This window comes from Anarhichas minor, unplaced genomic scaffold (assembly GCF_050575085.1).
Source record: "Anarhichas minor isolate MPS153535 unplaced genomic scaffold, ASM5057508v1 ptg000058l, whole genome shotgun sequence".
NCBI lineage: Eukaryota > Metazoa > Chordata > Actinopteri > Perciformes > Anarhichadidae > Anarhichas > Anarhichas minor.
In genome coordinates, this window is record NW_027466504.1 from 256,593 (window position 1) to 274,411 (window position 17,819).

A 17,819-nucleotide genomic window follows, 5' to 3' on the forward strand; every position below is an offset into this window, starting at 1 on the left:
GACTTTTCCAGGTTTTCCATGACCGTACGAACCCTGCAGAAGGGTTCCAACCCATAACCCAGAAGGCAGTGAACCACCTGCCCGTGCACTAATTATTATCTTTATATTAACATGTAAAATGACTGTTTAATGTGAATGATACATTCTCTGAGAATTATCACCAAATCTCTTCTCCGTTCAGTTTTTCTGCTCCACATATCTGGAACAAAGTCCAGAAAGCTGCAGGTCTGCTGAGACCCTCAGCTCCTTTAAATCAAGATTGAAGACTTTTCTGTTTGCTGCTGCCTTTAATTGAACCAGATTCAATTAATATATTAATCAATTTCCTGCATTTCTGCATTTTACTACTGTATTTTATTTCTTACACTGTTTTTATTGTTTCAATGAATGTTCTTAATTGTTTTTAAATCTCCTTTTCTTTTGCCTTATGTTTTGATGCTTTTAATGGTTTTATGTGAAGCACTTCGAATTATCTTGTTGTTGAAATGTGCTATACAAATAAACTTGCCTTGCCTTGCCTGTGAAAACAGTTGTATAATGTCTTCCGTGGCTCTGGTGGAGCTTTGGCACGTCTGACAAAATAATCCTGTAGATTTCAATAAATTAGTTCCGAGACTTAACTGTTTTAAAGAAAGCCTGCGTTACAAACCGAGTTGATGGAATAGGTGTTTACCTGGCAGTAAAGACCAGTGAAGGTCAAACTCAGGTCATATGTGATGGATGGTAGAGACGGGAAACTGAACCGTGTGTGTGTTGACGTCACCAGAAAACTGAAGACGTCTGTGTGATTGCAGAGTGAGGGTTAAACATACTGTACACTAACAGTATAGCACTATGTCAGTGGAATGAGTTTCCTTTTCTTGACCAATGTTTTCCAGTCATAAATACAACTTGGATATTGATGTGAAAGTTGGAAAATGGTGGTCGGTACTTTGGCCTCAGAGGATTCTGGGTTGGAACTCGCCAGCCGGCTCGGCCCTTCTGTGTGGAGTTAGCATGTTGTCCACGTGTCAGCGTGGGCCCTTCTGTGTGGAGTTAGCGTGTTGTCCCCGTGTCAGCGTGGGCCCTTCTGTGTGGAGTTAGCGTGTTGTCCCCGTGTCAGCGTGGGCCCTTTTGTGTGGAGTTAGCGTGTTGTCCCCGTGTCAGCGTGGGCCCTTCTGTGTGGAGTTAGCGTGTTGTCCCCGTGTCAGCGTGGGCCCTTCTGTGTGGAGTTAGCGTGTTGTCCCCGTGTCAGCGTGGGCCCTTCTGTGTGGAGTTAGCGTGTTGTCCCCGTGTCAGCGTGGGCCCTTCTGTGTGGAGTTAGCGTGTTGTCCCCGTGTCAGCGTGGGCCCTTCTGTGTGGAGTTAGCATGTTGTCCCTGTGTCAGCGTGGGCCCTTCTGTGTGGAGTTAGCGTGTTGTCCCTGTGTCAGCGTGGGCCCTTCTGTGTGGAGTTAGCATGTTGTCCCCGTGTCAGCGTGGGCCCTTCTGTGTGGAGTTAGCATGTTGTCCCCGTGTCAGCGTGGGCCCTTCTGTGTGGAGTTAGCGTGTTGTCCCCGTGTCAGCGTGGGCCCTTCTGTGTGGAGTTAGCGTGTTGTCCCCGTGTCAGCGTGGGCCCTTCTGTGTGGAGTTAGCGTGTTGTCCCCGTGTCAGCGTGGGCCCTTCTGTGTGGAGTTAGCATGTTGTCCCTGTGTCAGCGTGGGCCCTTCTGTGTGGAGTTAGCATGTTGTCCCTGTGTCAGCGTGGGCCCTTCTGTGTGGAGTTAGCATGTTGTCCCTGTGTCAGCGTGGGCTGTCTCTAGCTTCCTCCCACAGTCCAAACACGTGCAGCTGAGCTTCAGCAGCTTCCCTGTTGACTCCGCAGCAGAGGCTTCGTTTGGTGGCGCACATCCAAAACGAAACACAAAAAGGCCGATTGTGAAAGAGGCGATATGATGAAACGTTATGAAAGGACATTGTATACAACTTGGTGCAATGAGCAGCTCTCGGACACGCTCATTTATTCTAATTAGCTGTCAGAGGAAAAAAGGCTGGAGACCCCCGATTTAAACAATGAGCGGATACAGACCATGGAAGGATAGTTACTCTCACATGACACATTAAAAAGATCCTGAAGGATTGCGCTACGGGAAATGTATGATCGCGTGTCTTGGGGCTTCAGCCTTATTAGGGAAAGGTCAGGATATCTCACCCTCTGGATTTGGGCCCCATACACTGCTAGTATATGTCAGTCCACCACTCTGGTCTATTTTAACTATTGAATGTATTGGTACAGGATGAAATGTAACATGGACTTTTCATACAGCGCCACCATCAGGTCAAAAGTTGTGGCTTATGGCCAAATACCAGCAAAACGAATAGAATGTCTTCTGTCCCACTGTTTACTGCTAATGTTGGCAGACTAAGATAGGGACCATGGTAATTATACCTGCATGACATTAGCACAAAGCATCTCCAACCTCAATCTGTTAGCATGGCTGTCCGCTGTAGTCCTGTGTTAATGTGCATCTCACAAGCCCACCGACTTAAAACCTGCATATCTCCTAAAGCTAAACCCACGGATAGAAATGAACCAGAGGAGTCACCTGTAAAAGCAGAGCTTATGTGCGTAAACAGAGATATGTGAGATACGTTGAGTTTTTAATAGGTTTCATTTGTACATTTTGAACAGCAATGAGTGCCACAAAACCAGACAGTTAGCCCCAAGCTGGCCAACTCAAAAGATAGTTTTCTTGGTATACATACAGAATAATTCACAATCTATACTTGAAAGTACAGGAAGATTACAGTAGAGTTCTCGAAACTGAGACGCAGTCTCAAATGAAGCCACTAGTTTACATCATCTTGTTTGTTTATTTGGCCCAGTGTGATCAGAATATGCGCCAGTGTTCTCCAAGACATGAACTGCAATCTCCAAAGTTTCTTTAACAAAGGTTCATGCCATGAGTAAGTCATCCGAACAACTGAAGAGCTTCAAAGTAAGAAAACTAAAGTACAGCCACAATATGGGCTCAGAGCTAAGCTATAGCCTGCAGGCAAGAGCCGCGTGTGTACAGGAGAGGAAGAGTAGCGACCGCTGGGGGAACTCACCCTGACCCATTCTGTTGCTCACATGTGGAACATGCCCAACGCCTCTACGGTCACTGCACACCAGTCACACGTTCTAGTGGCTTCTTTACTCTCATGGCAACGCGCTGATTTTACACTTCAATTTTAAAGTCGTAACAGCATTTAAAGACAAAAAGGCAACTTCTCAAGGGTCAAAAATAGATCTTTTTCACTTCCCTCTGGTGACATCTATCCATGCAGTTGGGCTCAACCCCATGTAGGTCCCTTGTTCTGGGGTTGGAGGCAGAAGCCTCAGAGACAGAAATGTCCAAACATAAACCAGAAACAATCTGAATGGCACTAAAGAGGAAGTGAGAGGAACAGAGCCTTTAAATGCCAGTACATACAGTGAATACGTTTAAGGACCATACAAGTGTTTTCCACCTATTTACTACAAATAATTAGCCTGGGCAACAGTCACCGAGTGTCCGAGTCCAGCAGGTCACATGACGTACTATTCAAACCAGGTATGACCTTACATTTAAAGTATGCAGTGCATTCCCACTGCATACTATGTGGATTTAGTGTACGTACTGTAAACATCTGAAATGAGTCATGTCATGTGGATTTTCATTTGTGATAAACAATTGTCATTCAACGGTAGACCGGACACGACGTGACCGATGCGATCCCGAGCTGCGCGACCGATACGGTCACATGATATAGAGAAGATGTGGAGTTACTTCAGACTGAACAGTCTGCTGGTAATCACTCTACAAACCTTGGAAATAAACTCCACTGAAGGCTGTGAGATGCGCCTGAAGTCAGAATAAAAGCTCGGAAGTAGATCTTGAGAAATAGAGGTTTGATGGGAAAAACATGAAAAGGTCCACATACTAGTTTCCCTTTCCAGAGCTTTCAACAGCATCTCAAGCTTATGTCCAACACATACTGTAGAAAGAGAGTGGGTTATGGTTGAAAGTGTCAAAAAGAAGCTTGCAAGGGACTTTGGGAAAAATAATTTTGTCAAACTATTTACAACTTGACAAAGCAATCTGAACTATAAACTAGTATTTAGGGTAGTAGGGACTGAGGGAAGTGGCTGCAAGCTCTGGAGAAAGCTAGTAAGAGGACCGTGAGTCTAATGTTGATCACCCCCGATCGGCAGAGAGGAGACATTGTAACGTTTCCAGGAACAGAACCATGTTTTCTGTTTATCAGTTTGAAAACTAAGGCATGTCATGGTGCACATGTTTCTGCAGTGAAAAGAATGGAAATAAATGGCGATCTAGAAATGAGAAACAACTCATTCAAGTACTGCAACACTCATTGTACTTAATCAACCGTTCAGCTGAACCGAGCTGTGCACTATTTGTGTTAAATAGGCTGAAATGTGTAAGAACACTGGTATGATCCGAAAAGAGCATTAGAGAGCAGTTTAGTTTCACAGCACATACAGTAGCACAACGCATCAACACCACAGAGCTGGTGCCACCTGAACACTTCTCTCCCCTCTTTAAGACCCCATCCCTCCTTTGTGAATCACAATCTGTGCTACTGGCAAAGAATATGACTTATGTCTTACTTTTCATATGACTTTTATTGCACTTAGCCAGAGTAAGAAGAAGCGAGTGTGAATTAAATGAATGTGAATGGATTTAGACTTCCTACCCATGTGGAAATGGAAAGGAGATCACTGATTACCACAACATGCAACTTCAGTTCGGTTCATGATCTAGGTGACCTGAGCACTTTCATGCCTCTGGAGTTCTACTGTGATATTCTTTTAATCGTGTACGTTTCTGAAATAAAATATCTTGGCAGATTCATTTTTCTAGAGACAGGATCTACATTGATAACACGTACAACTTGACTTCTGTTAACCAAATCTACCAACCATCTGAATTTCTGTTGAGACAAACCAATGATTGTGGAAGCAGAGAAGCGTCTACATTAAAAAAACAATACAGTCATTTTAATATAACCTTCAATAAATAGTCTCGAACAGGGCGGCCACCTGACTATATTGTGATTTAGTGAGGGTTGGGGGAGGAGTACTCCTGACTCATCTCACAGACAGTACAGGTGATGAGTGTTGGTGGGCTGGGCAGGACTTGGGGGAGAAGATGTGATCAGTCGGACCTCGAAACCAAAAAGAAAGCTTTAACTAAATGACACACCGAGTCTCTTATTTCTTGCTGCGCAGCCGTTTGGACTGTCGTGGAAGGTCTGAACTCTTTCTGGTGCGTTTGAGCGATGACCCCCCCTCGCCCTCCGGCTCTCTGGATAGAGAGGCTGTGGCCACACCACTTCCACTTGCCACAGTGGAAGACACAGCGGCGCTGCTGGACGTGGAGGGGGCGGCTGCGCCAGGCCTGGATCCTCCCATAGCAGCGGCACTACTGTCCATCAGCTCGCGGAGCTTGTGCTCTAGCTCGGCGAGGCGGGCGTTCTGCTCACCGATCACCTGGGTCTGTTCCAGCAGCTTCTGCTCCTGGTCCTGCAGCTGCTTCTGCTGCTCCAGCTGCTTGACCCGGATTTCCTGCATCTCCCTCCGCAGCACTGTCATTGACGCCCCGTTCACCTTCACCTGCTGCTGCACCTTGGTCATCTCAGACCGCGACGGCGTGTTCTTGGCCAGCAGGGACATGGTGGTTAGGGAGGTAGATGGACCTGCCACTGAGGGAACAGGACAGAGGTTCAGAGGTCTTCAGGAGTTTACAGCTACACAAAAAAACAACTCAAAAAGCTGAGATCCTGCTGGGCAAAAGTAAGAATGCTTCCGGACAAGAGCTTTTATTTTGGCGAATATTCTAAGTAAGCACTGATGTTTGCTCTAAGCAAACACGGGATCCAGACCATATCAAGAATGTGAAACTGCTTCTAAAAACCAATCCATATACAATGCTGATATTTGATCAGGGTGCCACTCTTCTCTACAGATCTTTTCCAGTGATGATGTAGCTGGTTTCACAGTCAGGAATCATTCTATTCAGTTATATGTTCCTCTCTGTGGAAGTCGGATTTCAGAGACTGTAGTCTATGGTCATGATCAAAACCACAAGAGCTGACATTTTTATCTCATTTTGTTGATGTCATATTGAGAGCAGCAGTATTGAGAGCTGCATTACGGGGATTTTTCTTTTGAAATGCCAAGTCTACGAGTCAGGAGAAACACATGTCTGTTACCTGGCGTAGAGCCAATGAGACGGCCGGACAGGTCGGCCCCCGGCAGCTTCTTCTTTAGGATGGGGACAATCTTCTCATCGAAGTACTCCATGGCCATGGAGGAGATATCTCTCAACTCCTGCAGGACCTCGTGAGCTCGCTGGGGGGCTCGAGTGGAGTTCACGTAGCGCAGCACGCGGTAAATCTCATCTATCACCTGACAAAACATAATGGCACGTTACATAGCAAATAAGAAAGGAAAACAGAAAACACACAACAGATATGGCTGAAAGAAGACTGAAAACACGGATGGCTTTTTTACACCCCTGACTGTCTCTGTGGGCTCTCTGCTGGCCAGGTCTGAGAATGCTGGAGTCTTATTTGTCTTCTTTAAAAAGGTCCAGTATGTAGGATTTGGCAACATCTAGTGGCGAGGTTGCAGATTGCAACCAACTGAAACCTTCCTGTGTGCTAAGCGTGAAGTAGACGTAGACGGGCGATGTTTTTGAGATGAAAGAAGGCGGTTTTTGTGATGCGATTGACGTGGCTTTCGAAAGAGGGTTTGATCAAAAATAATACCAAGGTTACGGATATGTGTGGAAGCAGGAACAGTCGTTCCATCAATGCAGAAGGAGAAGTTGTGGTGTGATTTGTTTAGTGATTTGGGGCCAATGATGAGGATTTCAGATTTGTCACTATAGAGTTTGAGAAAGTTGGCTTGTATCCAAGTCTTTATGTCTTTGAGGCAGTTGGTGAAGTGGATGGTGGAGGTGATGGATTTGGTGGAGATGTAGAGCTGGGTGTCGTCAGCATAGCAGTGGAAATGGAAACCATGGTGGTGTCTGATGTTTCCAAGGGTGAGCAAGTAGAGGATGAAGAGGAGGGGACCAAGTACTGAACCTTGGGGGACACCTTGAGAGACTGTCAGACTTGAATTTATTGATACTAATGAGCTGTTCATGGTCAGAGAGGTAAGATTTGAACCAGGAGAGGGCTGTGCCAGTAGTGTGGAGAGAGGATTAGAGACGAGAGAGAAATGAGGATGGAGTGGTTGACGTGTCAAAGGCAGGTCGAATGGTATTAGGATGTTGAGGGAGTGGTCATCAGAGGAGAGGAGGAGGTCGTTGGTGACTTTGATGAGGGCAGTTTCTGTGCTGTGATGAGATCTGAATCCAGATTGAAATGGTTCATACAGTTGGTTCTAGTCAAGGTGGGTTTTGAGTTGGTGGGCAACAGTGCGTTTCAGTATTTTAGATAGAAAAGGGAGATTGGAGATGGGTCTGTAGTTGTTGTGGATATCAGGGTCAAGGCCAAGCTTTTTGAGGATGGGTGTGACTGAGGCTAGTTTGAGGGCAGGAGGGACAGGCTGACAGGGATGAGGGGCAAATGGACTTGATATTACGGAGAGTGATGTGTGTGGCTTTAGGTTCTGGGATGGGGACGTCGATCTCCATGATGATGGCTAGGTGGTCGAAGATGGTGAGGTCAGAGCGGGAGAGGTGGCCGATTGTGATTCCAGTGGAACCAGGTCCAGGATGTGACCGCGCTTATGATTGGGGAAATTGATGTGTTGAGTAAGGTTGAAACATCTAAGCATGTCCAGAAATTCTGTGGCTGTTTTACAGTCTGTGGAGTCGATATGGATGTTGAAATCACCGAGCAACAGGATGGAAGGGGAGATGGAGCAGAGCTGGGTAAGGAATTCAATTAGGTCGGAGAGGAAGGCAGGGTTGGGTTTGGAAGGGCGGTAGATCATTTAAATGAGCAGGGTTTTAGGACTACAGAGTTTGAATATCAGGTGTTCAAATGAGGATTGAGTTTGGATGGTAGTCAGGCTGGTTTTGATGTGTTGGCGGTAAAGAGTGGGAATTCCTCCACTGTGGCCATCAGGGCGTGGTTTGTCCAGGTAATGATATCCAGTAGGGGTGGTTTGGTTGAGTGCGTAGTAGTCCAGGTGCTTTTGCCAAGTTTCAGTGAGACAGAGGATATCAAGGTTGTTGTCAGTAATGAATTCAATGATGATTGGGCTTTTGTTGCTTAGTGACCGGGTGTTCAACAGAGCAAGTTTCATGGAGTGTTTTTTGATTGGTTGTGAGGATTTGGGTAGGGGGTTCACTAGATTCACGTGCTGTTTGTTATGATGACGTAATAAGGGAGTGGGTGTGCGCCAGTGTTGAGTCCACAAAGACGGGATGGGGTTGACATAAGCAGGGTTGTAGATGATGAACTTGCGCTGGAAGCCGATATGAACATAACTGTGAAGGATGTAAGAGAGGTTGTTTTTGTTTATGGCTTTGTGAATGCGGTGTGGACGGGGCAGCCTCTGTCACAATAGTCTGAATGGGGAGAGCTGCGGCTGAAGGGGGAGGAGTCACGGGAAACTGGTCTTAGATGGCAGCATGGAAGGGGGTGGAGATTAAATAGTCAGTCGCGCGGACAGGCACGTACAACGTGCTGCAAATTAGCCGCGAGCAGGCGACTACCCAGCTTATTGAGATGAATACCATCGTTCTTAAAAGAGGAAGAGCGGTCCCAAAACAGATTGAAATTGTCAATGAAGCCTACGGTGTGGGTCCTGCAGGCGGAATGGAGCCAAGTGTGGAGGCTGAGGACTCTGCTGAACCGCTGTGATCCACGGCCGAGTGTTGGAGTTGGACCACTGATAAAAGCGGAAAGTCCACGACTATTGAAAAAGTGTAAAAGATTTTAAAATCAATGTTGGTCATCTCAGACTGTTGGAAGGCTGTATCGCTAATTGCCACATAAACGATGATTCTCCGAATGATGGTCGGGAGTGCGTGCAGCAGGCATGGCAGTTTTAACAGGATGTCTTGAGCCGTCGCTCCGGGGAAACAGTGTGTGGCTGCGTTGAAGAAACGGATATTCCTGATTATGGAATCCCCAACTATCAGTGTGGTCGGGGAGAAGAGGGGACGAGGAGATAAGATGGAGGAGGCAAAGATTTAACCAGTGGCGGCGGAATGTACTGGGAAGGACAGAGAACGGTGGACAGGAGCATGCCACGGTGCTGCTGTAAAGAGCGGTATAGAGCGCAGAGTCCTGGTGCGAGAGGAGGGCTCGGGAATGACTGGCGTAGGGATCTCGGGTGACCCAGAGCTGTGGGTCTCGCGAGGCGGCAGGTGGGATGGTGGAGGAGGCTGGGAGTCTCTAGCCAGAGAAGCCAGAGAAGTCGTGAAAAGGCAAGGATGTCGTATTTATTCTCCAGTTTGACGTTGACGTGATGAGGGATCTCTCCCTCTCCAGCAAGCATGGACCAGGGCTCATGATGGGATGGAGTGGAGCTGACCAGGGCTTTAGGCTTAGCTCCGAGTCGTAGGCAGGAATCCTCAGGGATTGTGACCGGAGGAGGGGCGGCGGCAGCAGCACTGGAATCATGTACACGGTCGCTGGTTGTGTCGGCTTGTGCTGGACTGAAGATGATGGTGTCCATGAGCTTCTCGGCATGCTGGATCTTGTTGAGTGTGCATATTCTTCCTTCCAGCTCTGTGATTTTATCGGCCAGGCAGGCGCAGCTGACACAGTTAGATGGGGAGGTGAGTTGAGCAATAGTAGATGTGGGGGACGCAGGGGGTCCAACCCGGAGCCCACAGCGTTGTTTAGGTTTAAGCAAAGGTGAGAGCTGATTCACAGAGGGTCCAGTTTTCCGTTTACTGATAGTAGACACCCTGTATCTGTGTTCCCCGTAGCGTTAGCTAGCTCCAAAGTAAAAGCTAAAAACAAACTGGTAGTAGCCTCGGCAGGCTGGCAGGCTGTCCGCCCTGGGGAACGTTAAACTTAAAAAGGTCTAGTATGTGATGGCTGACATCGTACGCCTAGTTTAAAACATATGGAATATAACAGCCAGGATCTAAAAGTTTAGCGTAAAATGTCATGGCAGTAACTATACACTAAAGAAAACACTAATATATTATATTTCTACGGATAGAGCCATCTAAATGCTACACACTGGACCTTTGACTAGAAAAGCATAAATGCTGATCACATATTTGACTAAATATTGGCAGATAACGATCGTCAGTAAAACTTTATTTCACACTGTAATGGTTAACGTTAATCTTTAATTAATCCACGTTTCACATGTGTGCCGAATCGTGAGGAGGATCCATATGGTCCACGGATCGACGGTGGTCCGTTACACCACTAGTGGCTGGTTGGGTTTTGTCATTTAATATCCCTTTGAGCTCTTGGCAGGCACCTCTTGTCACCAATATCCTGAGATGCCAAGATGCTCAGTAGATGATGTGTGCGGTTTTAATCACCTTTACCAACCTCCTGTCCTGTATTCTATGATTAAAATTTCTGTTTTTAACAACTCTAGAGCAAATTTGCTTAAGACTCGCTGGTTATGAAAGAAGCATGGTGAACATGACGGAAATGTTGATGTTGAGTTTGAACTAAAACATTATTTTTGCTATTGAGGAAATGTCAATGATATATCAAACATCCACTGAGTGTAATCTATGAGTGGAACCAGGACATCACATCCCGGCATCATGACAGCATGTGATTAATGCGAGCTATACTGTACTGTACTGTACTGTACTGAAAAGAAGCTTTTTAAAGAAGCGTTGCCACTGGCTCTCTGTCCGTAAGACTACCGTTGCTGCCGCTGCACAGAGGAAGCTGAGCTAACCTTTCCAGGGATGAAGCAACAGAGGTTGGAGTCAACGTATTTCATGAAGGTCATGTTGAGCAGAGAGAGGCGCGTCTCCACGGCAGCCAGGATGTCAGCGTGACGGGCCAGTGAATGGTTTCTCCTCTCAGACTCTCGCCTGCAGACAATTCATGAGGAACACATTGGTCAAGACCTGGGCCCTAGTTTTCAACAGAGAACTTTTTTTTAAATGTCTCTCCCCATCAATGACTTCACTGATAGCTTTAGTTTGAGAAACTGAATCTTCTTTCTAGATCAATAAAAAGAAAGTCACAAACCATACTTCCAATCTGGTTTAATTAGGTGGGAAAAACACAAGTTTAAGAATTGTATTTCTCCCTTTAATGAATCACACAGCATGTCACAATTAAAAGAGTTCCCAAAACATCCTCAGCTGGCTCAGTAGGTAGACTGGTTGTATTTACAATCTATGTGACCAAAACGTGAGATGCCTTGTATGTATTGCCAATACATGTCTGACTATAAAAACTTTTGTCACAATTATAAATATATACCAAACAGAGAGGTAAGAAAAGTGTTTTATTTCTCTGTAGATTATTTCCATAATGTTGTCAGACACTTGGAATAACAATGCGAGTCTGTCAGTGGCAGACACACAACGCTCATTTAGTGGACATACATCGACGGCGAGGAGTTGCCCTGATATGATTACATCACAGCACGTTTAGCGGCTGCAGTCCGCAGCGTTGTCCTTCAATACTGGACCAATTTCAAAAACTGTTGTCACCATCAGTCACTTACACACAAAAACATGAAAACAAGGTCTAGGTTGAAAACGGGACAACTGAAAATCCCATTTTTGTATAATTTATCATGCTGGATTAAAATATTCATTAAGGTTTCTGTAGAGCTTTGACTCAAGTAACTCCCGGGTTGGAGCTGAGATCACTCAGATAAATATGTCCTAAACCAGTGGTTCTCAACCGTTTTTTGAGTATTGGACCCCAAAAAAGTAAAAGAATGAAGGAACAGGTCCAGTATTCAGTTTTAAGCAGCACAGCTGTGTACCACTGGCTTCATCAGCTGTTCCTCTACATTCCTAATATCTGCAACCCAAAGCATTCTTTCAGGCTTCAAGTCCATTTTCTTCTGCTGTATTGGGCTGTAAGCTCTGATAGTCTATGTACAGAACACATCCAGAGTGGAGAGGACTGGAGCTGCTGCTGACGAGCTGCTTTCACTACGGGGCCAGTGAAGACAAGTCGTAGCACAGAATTTAACCTTAACTGTCGTCAGCATGACTAATGAGAAATATATGCGAGACACACATTTAGTCACTTTTGAAATGTAATAATGGTCATTTTGTCTACTTATTTTATAAAATGACAATGACCCTGGGAAGATCCAGTTTTCAAAATGTCCCTTCAGAGACATATATATATATACTTTATTAATCCCACAAGGGGAACTTTTTTCACTACAGCAGCATTTAGAGATACAAGTAAAGCAAAAATAACAGAGTAGAAAATATAAATATAAAAATGCACAATATATACAATAAAATAGAATACTACTACGTTAACTACCTAAACAATAGTGCAAAGACTTAACCAATATGTGTGATTTCACTATTCCACTATATTCTACAGTGTGTGGCTTTCCCTCAACAGCAGTGAACACACAGTGAGCTTGTGATACTGACCTGGGCAGCTGGGCTTTGACTTGCCTCTGGCACAGACTGTGATAACGCTCCACCTTCAGGAAGCCCTGATTCAGGACACGCTGGCAGATCGCGTCCATACGCTTACACACCTGGAGAAGACGGACAACATAAAACAGGTGAACAACAGGTAATCCGTTTTATGACATTTATGACACAAAGTTGCATTTCCGCTTCCAGCAGCAATCTACTGTGGAGCTGGTGGAGTTTGGCATCTTTTTCAAGGCCACTTCAGCAGGAAGACGTCTGCCTAGTTAGGGTTCTTACCAGGCGGCTACCTCCGGTTCTGCCGAGTGAAGCCGATGTGGGAAGTGTCTTAAAGCTGCATTCTCTCTACTGACCAGCAGGGGGCGACTCCTCTGGTTGTATAGAAGTCTATGAGAAAATGACTCTACTTCTCTCTTGATTTATTACCTCAGTAAACATTGTAAACATGGGTTTATGGTCTCAATCTCTAGTTTCAAGTCTTCTTCAATACAGCATGATGTTCATTTAGTACATTATGGTCCATTTAGAGTCAAACAGAACATAAAGCAGGGGATGCTTTAGGGCGGGGCTACACAGTGATTGACAGGTCTCTGCTGCTACCAGAGACGTATACGGCTTCTCTACTTCACTCCTCCATATTCCACATATGGTAACTTCTGTTCATCGGTTGCAATTTACCAACATGACGATGGCCGTAGTGCAAGATGTTGACGGCGAAATCTCCAAACTCAAGGCTTCAAAACATCAGTCCACAAACCAATGAGTGACGTCACCATGACTACGTCCACTTCCACAGTCTGTGGTTCTTACCCAGTAGTTTGGATGGAAACAGAGATGCTCTCTGTGCACTCTGACCTTTCGATTGACACCTCACTTGACTCATTAGGAGCTTCCATGTCCTGTCCACAGCCTACAATAGCCAACGAGAGTCCGCGTTGAAGGACAGTGCCTGCCCCTCTTCTTTCGTGTAAAGCTCGATCCAATTGCAACCGATCGTTCTGATGACTGACGCATCATATAGCCAATGAAATTTCAAAAATAACGATATACAGCTTCAGGGGTTAGATTTAGAGCCAGAACCCGGATGTTACCTGTGTAACCGCGAGTCAGGTCCCTGCGTCTGTGCGTTAAGTGCAAAGTATGGTTTTTGAGAGTTTTGGAGATTTTAGGAAAGTGAATAATGGTGAAATAACTTATAGATTACTGCATTTAGACATAAATAAGCTTTAGTTTGAATTATGAATGCACATTTTTACACAGCCTAGGTATGTGACCATGGTTACCAAGCATCTCCAAATGTCCTTTTTTGGAAAGCACCTAGACATACCCTTAGAAAAACATGTGTAAAATATTCATTTTCTGAGTTATTGTTATCAGATTTGAACTTGGACTAGGTAAGGCTTCATGCTGTGGTCCCATTGTGTTTCCATCTAATAAGTCACAGCTATAGTCATCTGCAGGCATCTGTTTGCAAAGAAATATTCAGGCGGAAATAAAAACCTTCTACTTCAGTGTGTTCAAACTTCTATTACTCAATGCCAGTAGCACTTACAGTGATTCTGACAACACTTCAGAGTGTTACCTTTCAAGAGAGACCAAAACCGTGCATGTACTCCAAATGGTTCAAGAACAGCTTTCAATTTACTTTGGGTATGCCTTGGAAAGGCGTTTTAGGCTAATTTTACTGGAGTGGTAACAGGTTAACGCCATTTAACAAGATGTGCGTGCATTCCTTGACCCATTCATTCACCAAGTTTGTTTGGATCAAATATAATTGAGTACATTTTCTTCCATTGACTTACATTCAATTGAAAGAATTGAAGGCCACATTTACTTGACATTGTTGGGGATCCTTGAGTTGCAATTAGAGCAGCCTAGATTAATATGGCATAGATATCTCATATTTTTAGGAGGCAGGAGGGAATTGAGTCATCCTCATTTCAGAATGATGAAGACAGTTGGAGAAACATTAAATACAAAATCGGATGTAGGTGCTACAGGATCATTGGCAACTACCATGTTTTTCCCAAATGATGTGCAGATCTTTAGGCATTCTATCATCAAATGGCTTGAACATACAGTATAAAAACATCTCCCAGGGGGAGGATGCCCCCCTGACCCCCCCGAGATTTGGGCTGAGCCCTGAATGTTTACATCTACTTACGCCCCTGAACCAGAGGACATATTTTCTCTTGCAGAGGATAAAAGAGGCGGCATGTTGAGGATTAGAGGATAGACACGCTGTATACGGCTCTGGTAGAGACCTGTCAATCACTGTGTAGCCCCGCCCTAAAGCATCCCCTGCTTTATGGTCTGTTTGACTCTAAATGGACCATAATGTACTAAATGAACATCATGCTGTATTGAAGAAGACTTGAAACTAGAGATTGAGACCATAAACTCATGTTTACTGAGGTAATAAATCAAGAGAGAAGTAGAGTCATTTTCTCATAGACTTCTATACAACCAGACTTTTTTTTGCAACCAGAGGTCTCGGACCTGGTCAGTAGAGAGATTACAGGTTTTAAGACACATCCGCATTGGCGCCACTCGCCTGTATACAATCCATGATTTAAACCAACAACAAAACTTTCAGTAAACCTGCAAATTACCAGCCACAAACATGGACACAGTCATGAATAATGTGGAGCATGGGGCCTGTACCCTGTCTTTGCCCAGGGGCCCATTTGCACCCATGCAACACAGAATTACAAGAAAGGCACAGACTGAGGCTGGAAATGTTGCACAGCAATAACACGTATTAAAGGAACACAACTGCTGCAACTAAGCCTGCGTGACCTTGAGGACCTGACGCATTGACCAAAGCTCTAACTGTGCACGTGACCTTAGCAGAATTAGGTGAGGGGACTGCTGCGAAGAGCTGCAGTGAAAAGCAGACTAGTGTGCAAACTGACCAGTGAATGATTTCCAGCTAACCTCACGAAAGAACTTCTAAAAGGGGCCGGCAATGTCTGAACTGCAGGGATACCAAAAGAGGAGTAAACGCATCTAAAGAGTTCGGTTCGAATCTCTTATTAACAATTCAACATTCCTCTCTTGGTGTGTTGGTGGTGAGCCGTGCACTCCGTGTCTGCTCAGCTAGGCTGTGCTGCAGATTAGCCAACAGTGCACTAACCACTGCGGGCCATGGCTGCAGTCAGACGGCTGCACATTCAAAACTGGCTTTAAATACTATCCACACTTATTTCTACGTAGAGTTTACATAACTAGCATCCACGGATACGTGCATGTGGCTAGCGTTAGCTTTGTTCACCTTCTAGTCGGCTTGTTTTTGTTCTTACCGAGCGCAGCAGGCTGATTTCATCGTAAGACAGGAAATTGAGAACGGTCTCAATGGCCACAATGGGCAGTCCCAACAGCGGGTTGTTCTGGTGCGGCTGGTCCGGTGGAGGGCTAGACTGTCTCGGCGACGCCGCGTCTGAGTCCAAGGACCCAACACATCCATCAACTCTCTCTACGACGGCCGCCATCTTGCTTCGCTAAGGAGGAGACGGAAGTGACGATTCAAAGAGAAGCTGGTGAGCGTGCCAAGTGGTGTTAAAAAAGTGTTGACAGAAGAAGAGAGGGAAACCTTTCAGGGGACTTGATTCAGTGGAAATCCTATTGAATAAATTTGAGTTAGTTCCATAAAAACATCAGTTTATTTGACAAACCTGAGACTCTAACTAGCAAAAGAAGAAAAAATAATAATTTAAGATTAGAGCAACAGAAATATTTGCATTGTCTCGCTCACTTGACCTTATAGTTTGATAATTTTTTGGTAACCCAAGCAAAATCACTCTAACATTGTAGCAAACTACACTTTCCACAAAAATTGAACAATGATTGACGCCATGGCCACACACTGCCCTGTGTACGTAACACTTTATTATAAATTGAGAAATTGCTCACAACCTGTCAACCAAAAAATGGTCTTTTTGATAGCTTACAACTGTACTTGAGTTGAATTTTGAGGTACTCGTTCTTGAGTATTTCCAGTATCACGCATTGATTCTTTATCCGACTGAGGATCTTGCCCTTGGAACTGATTATGGCCCTTCCACACAATCCCCATGATTCCACCAAACGCACCGCAGCACGTTTCAGAAGCTTCCCAGAAATAGCTAGGTACTGATTGATGTGTATTTATTTAAATTGGTTGTGTGTATTAATAAATCCATGGTGCTGAATTAGGTGATGGATTTCTGAGTCCTGTCCTTTGTCCCATGTGGAGCATTTACAGGGTCCAACACCCCAGGAAAGGAATATAAGCCCCCTACTGCCTCCACTCCTCTACTCTGGAGGCAAACCGTGTACTTTTTACTACACCACATTTATTCGACAGCTTTAGCTACTTTGTAGATTTAGATTAATACAAAATATAAATCAACAATAAATGATGATGCATTATTATGGGGCTAATGGTCCAGTGTATATTTTTCAATTGGGAGAAATGGAATGTAATATTCAACTATGTTTTCTAGAGTGTATACTGACCTGAAACCAGCCATATGAAGTGATGGAGCACCACCCTCAAAAGAAATGACCACACCAGAACTACAGCTTCTGATCAATATCTTGTCACTCATAGTGTGTCCTGTTTATCTAAATGTACACAATCTATACAAGGTCTATAGCTTGTTTTGCCACAAAGACATCTCAAGCTTTGACAGTTTATGTTGCAAAATGTGTTTTCACTAAAGACGTATGCCCGTTACCAACCATAAAGTGTATCACTGTGGATAATAGGTCAGTCTCATTTATGCTTTTATTCCCTCATCATAGCCTTCATAAACACATTTTGGGCTGCTTAATCTCACCAGCACAATCTCTTCTTAATCCTGTTGAGTTCAATGTTATGTTATCTTATCTTTAAGTGTATGGTGTTGTCAGAGTGATTGAGAAGTTCTTTAACATAGATATTGTTGGTATAAAGTACTGCAGCAGAACATTTCTCTCTTTTGTAGTTTTTTTTCGATCAGAATCACACGTCAACCAGCCACACTGAAACATGGGTGATGTTGTGCATCTTCAACAACAGTAATCCAAATGTTTCAGTTTATACCCTGACTTTCTTTGCACTTCTCCTAATTTTGAGAATGCACACATTGACCGTAGAGATCGCACCTTAAATAAAGCCCAGCAGCATTCCTGTGCAGTGATGGTGATCTCGTTTGCACAAGGCTTTGAAACTACAAGGCTTTACATTTTCATGGCACAAAATAAACATTTACAACATTATACAGACTTCATTCTGTGTCTGGTCAAATCCTTTCAAGGGTG

At 44.6% G+C, this 17,819-nt stretch overlaps 1 protein-coding gene and 1 long non-coding RNA gene across 2 annotated transcripts; one reads left to right on the forward strand and one right to left on the reverse strand.

Moving 5' to 3' along the window:
• Positions 1-2,597: 2,597 nt before the first annotated feature.
• Positions 2,598-16,048, reverse strand: fbxo28 (F-box protein 28). Its single transcript, XM_076076848.1, has 5 exons — positions 15,839-16,048; positions 12,531-12,640; positions 10,847-10,985; positions 6,214-6,409; positions 2,598-5,703 (listed from the first exon to the last, which is right to left on the reverse strand). The coding sequence occupies exons 1-5, from the start codon at positions 16,025-16,027 to the stop codon at positions 5,213-5,215; spliced, it is 1,125 nt and encodes a 374-aa protein (XP_075932963.1). The 5' UTR covers positions 16,028-16,048; the 3' UTR covers positions 2,598-5,212.
• On the forward strand, positions 15,369-17,788 carry LOC142932793 (uncharacterized). The gene is made up of 2 exons (XR_012947534.1): positions 15,369-16,075; positions 17,021-17,788. It is a non-coding gene; the product is annotated as an uncharacterized LOC142932793 (long non-coding RNA).
• Positions 17,789-17,819: the final 31 nt, after the last annotated feature.